This window comes from Solenopsis invicta, chromosome 2, assembly GCF_016802725.1.
Source record: "Solenopsis invicta isolate M01_SB chromosome 2, UNIL_Sinv_3.0, whole genome shotgun sequence".
NCBI lineage: Eukaryota > Metazoa > Arthropoda > Insecta > Hymenoptera > Formicidae > Solenopsis > Solenopsis invicta.
Window position 1 is genome coordinate 9,989,491 of NC_052665.1, and position 16,322 is coordinate 10,005,812.

The 16,322-nt window shown below is 29.5% G+C and overlaps 1 protein-coding gene across 4 annotated transcripts in view; it reads right to left on the reverse strand.

The window, feature by feature from the left end:
• Positions 1-440: 440 nt before the first annotated feature.
• The window catches only part of LOC105200912 (cilia- and flagella-associated protein 44), a 44,437-nt gene continuing 28,555 nt past the window's right edge, over positions 441-16,322 (reverse strand). The window contains exons 11-25 of one of the 4 annotated variants that reach the window (XM_026138484.2): positions 13,590-13,824; positions 11,879-12,149; positions 11,360-11,526; positions 9,979-10,197; positions 9,487-9,603; positions 9,189-9,411; positions 8,889-9,074; positions 7,633-7,830; positions 6,045-6,569; positions 5,094-5,265; positions 3,143-3,432; positions 1,584-1,780; positions 1,031-1,248; positions 806-948; positions 442-739 (exon numbers count right to left, since the gene is read on the reverse strand). In XM_026138484.2, the coding sequence (XP_025994269.1) occupies positions 524-739; positions 806-948; positions 1,031-1,248; positions 1,584-1,780; positions 3,143-3,432; positions 5,094-5,265; positions 6,045-6,569; positions 7,633-7,830; positions 8,889-9,074; positions 9,189-9,411; positions 9,487-9,603; positions 9,979-10,197; positions 11,360-11,526; positions 11,879-12,149; positions 13,590-13,824 (3,377 nt within the window). In that variant the 3' untranslated portion in view covers positions 442-523. Of the gene's footprint in view, positions 949-1,030; positions 1,249-1,583; positions 1,781-3,142; positions 3,433-5,093; positions 5,266-6,044; positions 6,570-7,632; positions 7,831-8,888; positions 9,075-9,188; positions 9,412-9,486; positions 9,604-9,978; positions 10,198-11,359; positions 11,527-11,878; positions 12,150-13,589; positions 13,825-16,322 lie in introns of those variants that run through there. The other 3 variants (XM_039459725.1, XM_039459727.1, XM_039459726.1) reach the window with 3 other exon arrangements.

Consider the following 16,322-nt stretch of genomic DNA (forward strand, 5'->3'; position numbering starts at 1 on the left):
GCATAGCGATCCCTTAGTCATAACGACATAATATAAGTATAGATCTTTTAAATGAAAACTTTGCACATAGTATAAAAAGTATTAAGGAATAATTAACATACACGAGAAATATAGACTTATTACGATACCTTTTTATTGAGCAAGTATGTTATTATTTATTATTGAATTGCTATGTATATGTGTGTACACACACGCACGCACGTGACACACACGCACGCACGCGAGACACACACACACACACACACACACACGTTATATATATATATATATATATATATATATACATATATATGTATGTATGTATAGCAAACTTATGTATTTGTACAGTTATCATATAATTGTTATATATAAGCGATAAATAAAATGCAACGAACTTAAAAACCGTAGTTTTTAACGAACAAGCCTACATAATTAATAACTGTATCTACATTGATTGATTTATACAATTTATTTTATAAATTATAAATAATATTATAATACTTATTAATATTTATAATTATTTTATAAATTATATTTATTGATATTATGAAGTCATGAAATAATTGCAAAGTTCAATTTTATCATCTTTACCATTGGATATAATTTCCTTAGATTGAACAGAATCTTGCGACTTTGTTCTTAATCTAAGATTTTTAATGTCCTTCCGAAATAGATGTTTCTGTCGTATTTGATTTTCAAGGATACTCTCCATCTTCATTATATCACTTTTATATTTCTGCTCCAACTGTAGCATATCCTCCTGCAACAACGATAGTATCGAAAAATGTGAAATTAAATGTTTAATGAATATACAAACATGATTTACATCTGATATGATGTGTCGCTTCAATAGTTTCTGAAGTTTTGATTGTTCCTCCACTAAAAGTGTTAAAAAACTCAATTTTTGCGTATGTTCCCGGATCAGGTTGTTAAATATGACTAATTCTTCCGCGTAATTCTCTTTGACATCTGTAAAACAAAAATATTTGAAAAAATATAGATATATAAAATTAAAATAAATTATATTACTATATTATAGGCCACAACTTACGTTTAATTCGTTTGATGAAATACGCTGTTGTCTCGTTCAAGTTTGCTTTAATATCATATACTATTCGACGAAGTATTGTCTCGTATAATTTACTTAAGGACACATTTTGGCCAAACTTATTCATTATTTTCAGCTTTATCTCATTTTTCAACTTTTTATTATTGACACGCATGTGATTGCAATCAAGTTTGATTCTCTGAAGATGCGTTCGAGCATGTCTGTAATGCGTATATTTTGTTATAAGATCCATTAAGAGAAATTTTTCCTTTGTCGCACTGATTTTTTTAAAAGACTTGTTAGGATTAAGGATTTTTTAAGAATTATTTCTAGGAAAGTGAGCAAATATTTATTTGTTATCTTTAATTTATTTCTAATAAGCAAGGAATATTAAATGAACATTTTGAAATATTGATTTTATATGACTTTAATCAACATTTTTACTCACTTTCTTAAGAAAAAATTCTTAGAAACCTAAAAAAATCAGCGACAATGTAAAAAATTTCAAGCGAAGCTTAACATCGATTATTTTTGGACTTGGGTGAATTTTACATACTTATGTTTAGCGTGTAATTCAAGTGTTTCTTGATACAACTCTTGTATTCTCACGTACAAGTTAGACAATTTTTTCTTATCAAATACCACGCAATCATGCACTTTAAATGAGATATAAGATTCCTCGAAATACTGCAGCTGATGCAATTTTATTAGTATCGTAACGTCTACGTCATTTAGTTTCCGTTGTTTTTTAAGCTATTAAACAGAGTAAATAAATGATTAAGCAAATTCTTAATGAAAAATTCTTATAATATAATATTTTTAAGAATTTTTCATATTTTGTACTTTGTTTACATATTTCTAAAATTATCTTAAATTTTTTCAAATTTTCTAAGCATTTTTTCGGAAATTATGGAATGAGAATATTTCAAAATTCACATACACAAAGAATTCTAGAAAAGATATAATCTTCTTTTTAGTATTTTTGAGAAATTTGTTTCAATTTGTATAAAAAAATTCAAGAAATTTTCTAAAATGTTAGAGGAAAGAAGAGGGTTGTGGAATATTATTTTGTTTTTTAACAATAACTCAACAAATATTAACGCGACACAATTCTAACAAACGCCAGTTTATTAATTAAAGAGTTTAATCAATCACCCTAAAGGTAAAAATTCATCGGGATATAGAATGAACATAATTTATAATTTACTGGAAAAAGAAAAAAAGATGCGTTTGTGAAATAGCAGGAACATTGTGGAATACTAACAACTAATGTCATGAAAGGCACAAGATCGTTATGCACTAAAATCAAAGAAACTGCAATTACATGCGCTCTGTGTGAAGGAAATCACTCAGCAAATTATAAGAGCTGTATTGTGTATAAAGAGATTCAAAAAAAGCAAATTTCCAACACTCAGACCAAAACAATAGAATTAATAATGTAAACAAACAAATAATAACCGGTAAAACCTGCAACAATCTCAAACCAAATACCACATTCACTCAAATGGTCAAGACGTCAAACCAGCAAGTTGAAATTAACCTTCATAGAGGTACATATTTTCAAAGAATCTTCTTTCAAAAAGTGATCAGACGAAAAAAGATTCACACTTTATATAGATCTTACTACTTGATTTAAGTGTTAATCTAATTTTATGCATCCAGAAATAATCTAATGTGTAATTAAGTCAAAAGCGGCAGGTAGGCTGCCAATAGGCAATCTCCTTTTTATTCTAATCATGTCAAAGATTTTACTTATTATCCTAAGATAGATTGTAAATACAGCATAGAAGTAGAAAAAAAATTTTAATATAAGTTATAAAAAGCACAATATAATTATTTCAATGATAGTATTCAAAAATCCTAACTCCGAAGATGTTATTTCTTATCTGATATTATTTTCTCTCTAGTTATAAAAATTATTGTTTAATAACAAAAATATATTTTTCTTGATAAAACTGTAGAAAATTTTTTATATAAGCAAATTATGTTTGTTTAACGCTATATAATCCCGTTCCAAAATTTAATTCAAACAAAAAGTTATTAAAGATATAAAACAAGAATGTCCTTTCTTTCTGATACAATGATATAATAAATTTATGTAATGAATTATTATACCATAAATATTTTTAAATCATCCTCGTTTTTCTTCAAATTGCTCTCTATAATTTTCAGCTTCTTCAAATAAATTTGAATCTCCTTATGAAAGGCTTCCACAATTCGTTGCGCATCTCTAATTTGATGTTCGCATGCGTATCGTTTTTCTCTCATCGAAAATGCTAAGTCGTATAACATTTTATCACATCCTGATGGACATATGTTTTCATCGAGATAAATCAACTCGGATTCTCCATTATTTCCACTAGTCGTTTCATCTGTTTCCGTTTCAGTTGTTGTAGTAGTGATCTCTGAAACAATAATAAATGACCAATTCATACTCAATGATGCACATAGGATGTTTGATAACGGATGGAAAAAATTTTTTAAAGTATTGTTTCCAGATAATGAAAAGAAAATAAGAAAATTAAGAATGAGAAACAAAATATAATTCAAGCTCTATGTGTATACAAGCAATAATAAGTTGTCAAAAGATCGATAGAGAGCAATCATATGTAGGTCTTAGTAAATAGATATATAATTATTAATTAATTTTTACATTTAAAACATGTACGTTTCGAGCTTACTTGCCCTTTTCCAACATGTGAAATAAATAAATAAATTACACAATCAGACGTTAATAAACGGAATCGGAAGACAGAGGTCAATGTAAACAATCATCTAAAAGTAAATATATAAATCGTGACGCTAACGCAGACGTAATAATGGACTGAGGTTTCTTCCAGTGACGTAGAAATTACATTTTTTTCGTTGGTAATGTGCGGAGGTATCGTAACTTATAGAATTCTTATTGAGCAGTATTCTAAATAAAACAAACTTGTTGAAGTAACAAATAAATAATGTGGACTCTAAAATAGTTTAAACTTACGTAAAAAACCATCATGCCATTTAGTTAAGATTTTTGTTATGGTCAATGCTTTCGGTCCTAGTGGAACATACTATTGTCAACTTGTTTCCAAAATGAGATTTAAAGGACTAAAGTTTTGAATATCTATTTCATTATTTTATAGATGTGTTTATGTGATTGACTTCCAAGAAGGTTTATTCACTGAGAGTTCATTGCTCTTATTCTAAAAGCTTTTCGAGGATATTGAGATATGCTTTATCTAATAACTCTGTATCTTTCATGAAGTTAATACAATTCTTTTGTTCTTTAATGTGTATCATTTCGGAAACAAGTAGTTTTTGATAATTAGCTTCCCTGTCCAAAATCGTTACATGTTCCCAATCAAAAATCATGATCACATTGAATTATGTGATCAGAAACAACCGAATGTTTATCAAGATCTAATTTAATATTATTTCGGTGTTCTCTGATTCGCGTCTTAAGTTGTCTGATTGACCAACATAAGTAACATCACAATTTTTGCACGTCAATCTATAAATAATGTAGTTATTTTCAGTGCACAGGATGCTATCTTTATGTACTTTTACGATTTTATTTAATTGGTTGAAACAGCGAAATCTTGTCGAATAGTTTTTGCTTAATACTTTTTTATTGCATCAGTAGTACATGTTGTATGTAAGGCATGACCAAACGAAAAATATTAGAGTGAAGAATGACAACATTGGTGTTTAAGGTTTTTTTTTATTATAAACGTTTAAAGCGTATATGCGTTATTCACATAAAAAGTATCTAAGGTAACGTAAATATTTGAGCATTCATTAAAAAATCAAGCTTCCGCTAAAATTTTGTTATTCTTAGTTTTGTAATTCTAAATATTTAAATAATCAATATTCATATAGAAAATGCCTAATGCACGTAAATATTTGCATATTTGTAATTAAAAAATAAAATCTTAATCACAATTTTGTTATTTTTAACTTTATCTTGTTTTATTATCTAGAATTATTTTTTAAATTTTCTCTCACACCTATTGTCGAATACTTCGCCTATCGATAATGATAAATTTTTTTTAATTAAGCAATCTTTTTGAAATGCTCTTATTACCATCTTCTTCTTTCACTTCTTTATATTTCTTCCTAAATATTCGACATAGAAAATTACGGAACTTGTTGTCATTTATTCGACGCATGTACTCGGAAGAGATATCTTTAATTTGATTATGTAATCTTGTAATTTCCTTGACTTTAACGTCTACTTTGTCGGTTGCCGTCTGTATCTGAAAACGTCAAAAATTCTATAAGTAAATAAAGTTCTAAATTAAATTACATTAAAATATGTTTATAAAAGCCTACAAGAACTAATGCATATAACAGCGTAAATTATTGCGAGTATTTACAATAATTATAGAAAATTTCAATTTTAAATTTCGGTCTTGTATATTTCTTTCTGGGAAAAAATTTTTTATATATAATTATATATGAAATATATCCATATATATACTTAATTATATATAATTATATATATTTTAATATATGTGAGCATATTTGGTATATAATTATATACATATAATTAGATATGATTATGTATGAAAAATTTTTTTTCGAGTTTTATACTCTGCTTAAAAAATCCTACTTGAAAATAGAATTAAATAAGAAAAAATGTATATAATTCTATCATGTTTTAGTATACATATAAGTATGAATGATATTTTAATTTTGGAGATTTTGTTTTATACGTGTAAATTATTTTGGTAAATAGGTAGCAGGGTTGGAACGTTACCTTAAAAAAGTAACGCGTTACCGTTACTTGGAAAGTAACGATTCGTTATTTTTTTATCAAATTAATAAAAAACGTTATATTACATTGTCATCACGCTATCACAGCAAAAGTACCAAATTTTGAAAACGAAATGTACGATCATTCAATATAATTATATTCAAATTGTATTTGGACTAATTTTTATGTACTTCAGCAAAATTGTTCTTTTTGTGCATATGCGTTATATTCTTTCTAATTGCTAGCAAAGAAAATGTTAATAAACATAATGCAACTAACTTTCTGCATCACTGCTGCAACCTCTTCTGATCTACGATTAACTTGGTCATGTAATACATTTTCCATTGTCTCAAACTCCTTCAAAATAATATATTCTTGACGGAGCGTCAATAAGAATAAATTAAGATTGACATTCTCGGCAACTATATCCAATCTATCGCGTTCCAATTTGTCCAACTTTATGTCTAAATTTTCACAACTGATTTGTATATGTCTTAATATGCAATCCTGTTCATATATTTTGCGTAGCATACGAGAAGACTTCATTTGTCGTTCCCACGGACTTTCGACGTCATCTCTTAAATGAAGTAACTTCATATTATCTTGAACTATGGGTTGGATCTTCATCTTCTTTTCCGCAATAGAGAATAATGCAAACAATCCGTTTGAAGTTTTCACGTTTTCCAGAAATTTTTCATCTAAGAGCAACACTTCATATTCTTCGTCTGGGCAAACGGGTGTCTGCTCCGATAATATTATCGTTGTTCGTCTCTGCTTATCTGCTTTCAGTGTATGTTCTTCGATCTATGTGTATATTAAATAAAAAGCATATTCTTATATAATATAAATTAAACATTAACATTTTTTTATTTTATTAATAAAGTGATTATTTACTATTATGGTTATAACTATTATTATAAATGACAAAGTTTTAACGGAACATGATATCATAGGAATATTCTGTTTTCATGTGGAATGTACAAATAACATGCTATAATATGGTAGAATATTTTTATATCTTTATGAAATATTATTTTTCGTATGTCAGGATATGCTCAGAATATTAGTATAACATCTTTATAAAATATTATTTTTCTTCACAGAATATTATGTTGCCAAAATATGCTGAAAATATTACAAATACATTTACAAACTTATACTTATTTTTTAATAAAAATTTTGTTATATTTAATTTAATTATTGTATTATATTGACTTTTTCTAGTTGTATTCTTATTCTAGATGCTATTCTATATTTGTGAAAATCAATAAAAGAAAGTATAATTTTTTATATAAATAATATGTTTTAATTTTATGTATATATATATGTGTGTGTGTGTGTGTGTGTGTGTGTGTGTGCGCGTGCGTGTGTGTGTATGTGTGTGTGTGTGTGTGTATGTGTATATATATATATATATATATATATATATATATATATCACAAATCATCACTAAGGATCAGGAATGCAGTTCTCAACAATCGCAGAAATCAAGGTTGTTTAGTCAGACTTGGATAGGTGACCACTTGAAAATTTCCAAAAAAAAAAATTTCTTACAATGAGAGAGAAATCTTTTTTTATTGCAAAAATGTTTTCTAAAATGCTACAAAAATATATTTTTCCTGAGAAAATACTATAAAGATTCTGTATAATATTATAGATATTATAGATATTATATACTTCAAATCACTGTAGGGTGCAAACAGAAACTTGCTCAGAATGTGAAGCATATCATAGTATGTATATGGAATGTGTTACAAATATTAATAAACTGTTTACTAATATTCGTAACACATTCCATATACGTAGTGTTATGATAGTTTTAAAATATTCTAAGAATATACTTGTTTCATTGGGGTAATATACGTACCATTACTTTTCTTTCAGGAAATTCCATATTAACATTTAACACAGGTATAACCGGCAAAGGTTTCACGCTTTCCAATGGTATTTCGGCATGAATATTTTTGAGAGATTTTATTAAATGTAAAACTTCTGTGTGCAAGTGTTCCTTTTCAGTTCTTACAGCTTTCAACTTTGTGTTGAAAGCTTCTTGCTGATAATAAAGCTACAAATATCATCAAAAAAATTTTGTAAATAATAGAATTTTTGGTAAAAAAAATAAAATAAATTATGTAATTAAATAAATATAAGTGTAAATTAAATTCAAGTATTTATATATAAAATATTAGTAATTGTTCAGAATACCTCACCTCTGATTTTGACGGAATTAGGCTCATTTGACGCGTTTTCACTTGAAATGGACGAATCTGAAAGAAAAAAGTGTCGGACTGTCCTGCGAACTGAGATATCAATCGTTAAAGTTGGCGATTGTACAGGTTAGAGAACTTGTTCCCCCTCCCCCCGCCACGGTGTGTGTGTGTGTGTGTGTGCGCGCGCGCGCCCGCGCGCGCGTGTGTGCGTGCTAACGTGACCACAGCGCATGCCCGTTACATTACGGCGAGATGATAGGTTAAATTCTCTAACCTGTACAATCGCATCAATTGATATTTCGGTTCGTAGGGCAGCCCTTAGAACTTATAGACATGGAAGGAGAATGCCTATTGTTCTCGAAAGAAAAATATGTTTAGAGAAAGTGAGAAAAAAAATTATAGTTGCCTCTCTCTCTTGTGAGTAACTGCTCAACAGTGCGCATGTGTAGCTTACGTTTGCTTGGCCGGTTTTATCCATGAAAATAGGTTAGGATTCTTTAAGGTTCCAAAGTTGTTAAACGTACTCTTTCGCGAACTGTCAAAAGTTAAACAATGGGCTTATATTGCATTTTATGTAGTAAAAAAGACAAAAATATCTACATATATCTACATCTACAGATACGATGCTTGTATGCGTCAAATTGGCGCGCATGCGTATTTTCGAGCAGTTACAAGAGAGAGGCAACTATGATTTTTTTTCTCACTTTCTCCAGACACATTTTAGTCTGTTATTCTGCTTCCATGTCTATATGTTCTAAGGGGCAGTCCGACACTTTTTTCTGCCAGATTCGTTCATTTTGAGTGAAAACGCGTCGAATGAGCCTAATTTCGTCAAAATCGGAGGTGAGGTATTCTGAACAATTACCTTTAAATTTATTAAAATTTTATTAAAATTTTTTCAAGCTATGCAAACCTTTTTTCGGCAATTTAGTAGTTCTTCATATTTCGAAGAGAGAGTATCTCGTTCTTCCGACAAGTTGAAAGTGGAAGATGTCTTTAATTTATAATCGCCAATAGCTTTTTTTGCTTCGTCAATGGCGAATATATCATGCGTATGACTGACAGATATATCTGGTTTTTCATCATGTATAACTTTCCACTGAATAAAATAAATTGATTAAATAATAATATATTATTATAATATTATTATAATAGCAAGAACACTTAATTTTATTCTAGTATTTATTCTATACTGCATTTATTTTATACTAACTTCTTTTTCGCGTTGTTCCAATTTTGCCTTTCTCAATATATATTTGCGCAACATTTGATTCAATTGAATTCCTAGGCTGCTATCTAATACATTTTCATAATTCAAGTCTTTTAAGAAATCTTCGATTGGTCTCGTTTCTGCCACCTTAATTTCTTCGCCCATTTTCACTTTACCTTCTTTTTGTTGCTCTTCTTCATAATGTTGCATTTTGTCATCCGTTATACTAGTGTAAAGACATTATAAAGACAAAGACATACGAGTTGCTCACAATAAACATTTATTCAAGCATATGAATTACCTATTTCCATTCTCTTTTTTCTCGAACACATGTATATATTTCGTCATATTGATATGGTGCGAAGTATCAATGTCCAAGATGTGTTGGCGTAAAGAATATACAATATTATCTGATTTCCTGCATACAAATATCAGAGATCATATTTTCATATTTTTGTTGAAAATTTTTTTTTTATTTTTTACATAATATTTTTTCATAATATTTGTATAGAATTTTTCACACATTGTATATAATTATAATTTTATTACTTTTTAAAAAATTTTTTAGTTTTTTGTATGAATTTTATATAAAAACTTACATTTTTTTAAGAATCTTATATAAATTTTAAAATAGTAAAAAAATATCTTTTTTTAATTTTCGAAAAAAATTTAGAAAATTTAAAGACGTTTAAAATATTTTTTAAAAAATTTAAAGTATAAATTTAAAATTCTTAAAATTTGTATAAGATAATGTTTTTTACCAGTTTACATTTTTAAAACGTTTTTTACTTACAATATTTTGCAGACGACAAATGGTAAACATGTAATAGGTTGGACAAAATATTCTACGAGCTTTTGCAATCCAAGTTCGCTTTTCTCCACTTTAAATGCCAATTTTTCGCGTACCGTAGCCATTTCCACATCCAGTTCTTTATTCAGATCAGCTGTAATTCTAGGATCCAACTCCAATTCTTTGTAACTTATTTGATGAGATTTTGGCAGGGCGTTATTCCTAATTGTATTAAAATATGAATTAATAAAATTTTTTATTTAAAGTTGTTTAACAATTGAAAAGTTTTCTACAAAAATGAAACAAGTCCATTTTCTAAAATCTGTGTTATCACACCAAATCATTAAAATTATATTACGTAATGTTACATCGTAAGCAATTATATTCCTGCAAGAATCAAATGGAAAACAGAAAATATAAATATAATATAAATAGTAAATATAAACTTTGAAAAAAGTGACACACATACACTTGCATGCGCGCGTAAACACACTCATAAAATAAATTCAGATGGATTTTATTTTAATTTTAAATTGGTTATCAAAATATTAATCAAAGTCTAACTTTGTTCTTATATCTATTATATATCCGGAAAAAGTAACTTTTAAATAACGATTTATTAACTTCTAACTTAATTAATTTCTAATAATAAAGTATAATACTTTGTGATTGTGACGTGAACGTCGGGAGTGCTGTACGAAGTACCGCGCGATCGTTTATTCCTTATCGTCATGAGTAATTAATCGGTGTTTTCGCGAATTTGTGTCATGCGACGGAAAACCTGCTACGAAGGAAGAAGAGAAGAGAAAGAGGAGGTTCAAGACGGCATCGGGCGTTGGCGGAGCAATCCTAAGAGGTGAATTGTCTGCTATTTATAATTTTATCTGTTACTTTCGGAATCGTTTGTAATTATTTTATACACACAACTGTCCTCTGGAGTACTAATTATTTTGAATGTCGCTATTTGAATCGTGTATTTGTATTTTACAAATCAACATAGCCGCGACGTAGTTATAACTCTGCTGCTGCGTATTGTGTCGGTGAGTGAAACAAAATTATTTGTTCTATGTTGAAATATACACACACACGCACACACGCACGCACGCGCGCACGCACACACACATTACACACATACTTAAGATGCAAACATGTATTAATGCATATACTTTGATTCTGGTAATAGGATGTCTAAATCTATAAAAGTAATAAATACACGAAAAGTTGTCACAAAATTATTGCATTTAATCGATAAAACAAGATAAACTATAAGATCCCCTTAAAAATAAAAACTTTCTTGTTTCTTAAAAATTTAACGTTTAGACTTATTTAAACTTTGGTTTTTGTAGTAAATTTTTCAATTATGTATGTTTGACATTGTTTAAACCTTTCCACAATCTTGCTATATTCTTCGCTTAATTTGAGTAATATCTCCAATGTCCGATATTTATTCTGCTTCACTGCAGTTGCGATTCTGTCGTATTCAGCTTGTTGAATCATCTCTTCCAAACTTTTATGATCAATTTCTTCGATATCTTCAATACTAGTGTGCGGCTGTATCATCACATTAAGAATTTATCAGATTTTATGTTAGAAAATTAAACTAGTTTGTTAAAAAAATTTTAACAACATTTTGATGATAAAGTTTCGATAAAATTGTCGTTTTATTAAATTTGATGAAATATTACTAAATATAATTAACGACATTTTAATGAAATTAAGGCAATTTTTGATAAAATTTTAACGAAATTACTGGTTAAAATGTTCTAAAATGGATATAAAATTTAACAAAACGTTGTTGAACCCTCATCAAAGTTTTATTAGAATGTATTAAAATTCTTTTATTATGGTACGCTAACTTCAAATTAACAGGATTTTGAAATCTAATTAATAAAAATGTAAATACCAAGGACAAGGTTCCTTTGGTTTTTTCAAATTCAATTTCTTCGAATGGCGTGTCATCGTTTATCTCGTAAGAAAATAAATTTCCGTCGTATCCACATGTAAATAACATCTTTTGATTATGACTGAGAACCATCTTTGGGATATAGCCATTACAATTATCGTGCATCGGAAGTATCCAGTAATCCGAAAGATCTGTATAATTTTCGGGTTTCCATCTGCAAACCCGTATTTGTCCATGCTCCATTGCCAGGAACAAGTACTTCTTTTCCTTGCTAACGGTAACATAAGTTGAACAGACAATAATATGCCGTTTGAGTACAAAATTATTAGTGCGACAAATATAGTTTATGCTAGTAAAATTACTAAGCCAATCAAAAACAATCACTAATAATTAAACGAGTCTGTACTCTTTTGCATCCATCATTAAGATAACAATCTTTAACTTCATCCAGACGTTAAATAAATTGATATTTGAATAACAGCAATACAACAACTACAATAACATTTTAATTTCTCTAAAATTGTTAATAAGAAAATTATGAAAAAATTCAAATACGATTTTTACACAAGAAGCAACAATAATAAATAAAGAAAAAATTTTTGTTAAATAAAATTAACTAGGAGTTGAAAGAATTAAGAAAAAATATTAAAATTATAAGACTTCCAAATAATAAATTACAAATTAATTGAATAAGAGTAGGGAAACCGGGGCTATTCGAAAGACGAGGCAATTTAAAAAATGGAAATATTTTTTTATAGGTACATGTTAAAAATTTATTTTAAATACTATAAACGCGCCTTAATGTAATGACGCTGCTAACAAAGTTTGTTGCAACGGCATCATATTGAAGTAGTAGCAGTGAAAAATGTGTTGCGACAATCGAAGTAATTTCTGATAGTCAGTATTTCTTTGAAATTTAAGTAAGATACATAAAATTTTTTTTGAAAACTTTGAATGTATCGTGTCCAGTTAAAAGTATTTAAAACATTTCGTGTTTACTTTTTGCTGTGTGATGTTTATTTTTGTAAATTATACGCAATAATGCGTACAGTTGACGTTGGGGCTATTCGAAACACCAAACGTCGAATCGTCGTTTGGACGATTTTTTCTTTCATATTCGCGTTCTATGTACCAAAATATTCATTTTAATACTTAACAGATGTAATTACACGAAATACGAATAGTCCCTGACTTGTTCCGAAAACACTAAAGCAATAAAATTTTCTATTGTGCGTTTGTATTCTTTTATTGTAACATTTTTTTATAATACTATATATCCGTTTTTGAATAAAACAAAGTCTTAATAATAGTTTTTTACATTTTTTTATTTTAAAACATAAATTTCAGAATATTCCCGGACTAGCTTCGAATTGCCCCGGGCTCGGGGCTATTCAAAACACTTGGTTCTGGTCGATATTTTTATTTGTAGTTCAAAGCAAATACATTTCCGTCTCTTATCTATAAGGGCATTGTGAAAGAAAAGGTTCAACCTTTTAAACCAACTTTATTTTTTAATGAATACAAGATTCAGAAAACGCAAAAGAAAAAAGTGTTCCGAATAGCTTCGGGTTTCCCTTATATATTTTTTGGATCTAACTTTTATACAGATCCGATTAAAACATCACTTTCTAATTATATTGAATTGTTTTTATTTGTTTATTGATTGGTGCATTTGGTCCTACGAATAATAAATAGTTTTATTCGCGCTTACTAGAAAAGACAACTTCGTATTTCTACGTCGTCCGCATCGTATATCACGGTACTTTTAATCGGCTTTTCTTCAATAGTTTCGATAATTTGCGGACTTGGATATTCATAGATATATCCCGCATCAAATCCCCCCATTAACAACCAAATAATATCATGACTGATATACTGCGCTATCAATACCTTATTTGCTGTTTTTGGTGTGTAGACTTCCGGCAATGGCTCTTGTTCTTCTATAGCTGTTGAAATATTTAATTTTTTATTAATTTTATTGTGACTCTGCTGTTACTATTTTAAATTGAATAATAAAATTAGAATAATATACTTTCTGGGGAAAAAACTTTAAATTTTAATAATTTAAAAAATTTTGTTTGCTATTTTGTTGTTTTATATTTTTAAAACAATAATATATATAGTTTTATTTAATACACGCGAATATTTTGAAAAGAAATTTTTTGGAAAAATGTTTTAAACAAAAGTTTTACGATTTTAATGGAAACATAAGAAGGTGTTACTGGTTTGACTTTAGGTAATTGTTTCAAGATTACGTGAAGGTTACTTTCAATTTCTTAAATAAAAGCCCCTATTTTTTATTGCATATTTTTGTAGTTTACCTTCAGAGTTTTTCAAAACGCTATATAACATATTGAAAATTAAAGCAAGAGAATGTGGGTATATTCATACAGTAGATATTTAATGAATATCTACGTATCTATAAAATATTCATATCTATTATGGATATTTAGTACTACATGGGCTGAAAAGTCTCGGGATTTTTCAGTAGGTGCCGCCACTAGAAAATGAACATGATTTATTTCGAGAGGTTTATCTGTCACTAGTTTATGTGTGAAGTTTCATGACATTTCGTTCATTTGTTTACAAGCTACAATCGTTTAAGTGTCGCTACTTTTACCTTCGTAAAAAAAAATGGAAAAACAGGAATATCGCATATTGATCAAACATTGTTTTTTGATGGGAAAAACTCCTGAACAATCAATGAAATGGTTGAAGAAATGTTATCCCACATCTGCTCCTTCGAGAACAACAGTTTATCGTTGGTTTAGTGAATTTAAAATGGGTCGCACAAGCACCGAAGACGCACCTCGCTCTGGAAGACCAAAAGAGGCTACGAGTTCGGAAATCGTAGAGCAAGTGCATCGAATCGTTTTGCGTGATTGTAAAGTGAAATTGCGCGAGTTAGCTGAGGCCGTTGGCATCTCAAAAGAACGGATGGAATACATTTTGCACGATGTTTTGGATATGAAAAAGCTATCTGCGCGATGGGTGCCGCGTTTGTTGACCGTCAGCAACGCGTTGATGATTCAACGGCCGATTTGGCGTTGTTGTAACGTAATCGAGCGGACTTTTTTCGACGTTTTGTGACGATGGATGAAACATGGATCCATTACCATACGTCTGAGTCCAGGAGGCAGTTTGCAGAATGGCTGAAAAGCCACGAAAGCCGACCAAAGCGGCCAAAAGACCAACGCTCGACCGGGAAGGTTTTGGCCTCGTTTTTTGGGATGCGCATAGCATCTTCATCGATTACTTGCAGAAGGGAAGAACAGTTACGGGAGAGTATTAGGCAGCGTTATTGGACAAACTGAACGATGGAATAAAGAAAAAATGGCCCCCTATGGCGAAGAAAAAAGTTCTGTACCATCACGATAACGCACCGTCATACACATCCTTAAAAGCGATGGCCAAATTGAACCAATTATGATTCGAATTGGTCGCTCACTTGCCGTATTCTCCAGACTTGGCCCCCGGCGAATATTATTTGTTCCCAAACCTCGAGCGGTGGCTCCAGGGAAAGAGATTCACATCGAATGAGGAAGTCATCGCGGAAACCGAGGCGTATTTTGAAGGCTTGGACGTTTCGTATAGAAAGTTAATCAAAATGTTAGAAAATTGCTATACCAAGTGTATCGCATTCGAAGACAACTATGTTGAGGAATAAATATAACTTTGCCCAAAAAACGCTTGTTTTTATTAAAAATCCTGGGATTTTTTAGCCCATGTAGTAGATATCTAATAACTTGTCCATATATCCATATCCATTAAATATCTACAAAAGATACTTTCCCTCAAATTCCTACATGGGTCAATTACGGTTTTACATTGGTCTTACACGGTTCTACATGGGACCATTACAATCTTATATGGAATCACTACAATACTATATGAGACTATTATGTCCTACGTAGAATGGACCCATGTAGAACCATATAGGACCGTGTAGGTCTTATAGAACACCTAGATTCTTTGCCTATTGGAATTTGCAGCAGGGTATCTACTAAATATCCACATGTCCACATATTTACATCCATTGAATATCTACGGAGGATAACCATTGGATATCCATATGCTATCCACATATCCATGTCCATTGAATAGCTACGGAAGATATTCATTGAATTATTCACATGTTGTCCATATATCCATCTAATAACTATGAAAGATATCCATTTGATATTAACGTGTTGTCCATATATTTATGTCCACCACATAGTTACCAATCAATATAGCATACTTTATTCTGAGAATATCAAAAATTGTTCCAGATTGACAAAAACGATCCTACAGTTTTCACTCGGGCTTTAGAACTGTTAAACTTCATAACTCGGAAAGTACTTAAGAAAAAATAACTTTATTATAGAGTTTTGAAAAACTCTTGATACCAGCTATTAGATTCTGAAATCAAACATAAGGCGTTAAAAAAAATTTATTTGTTCTT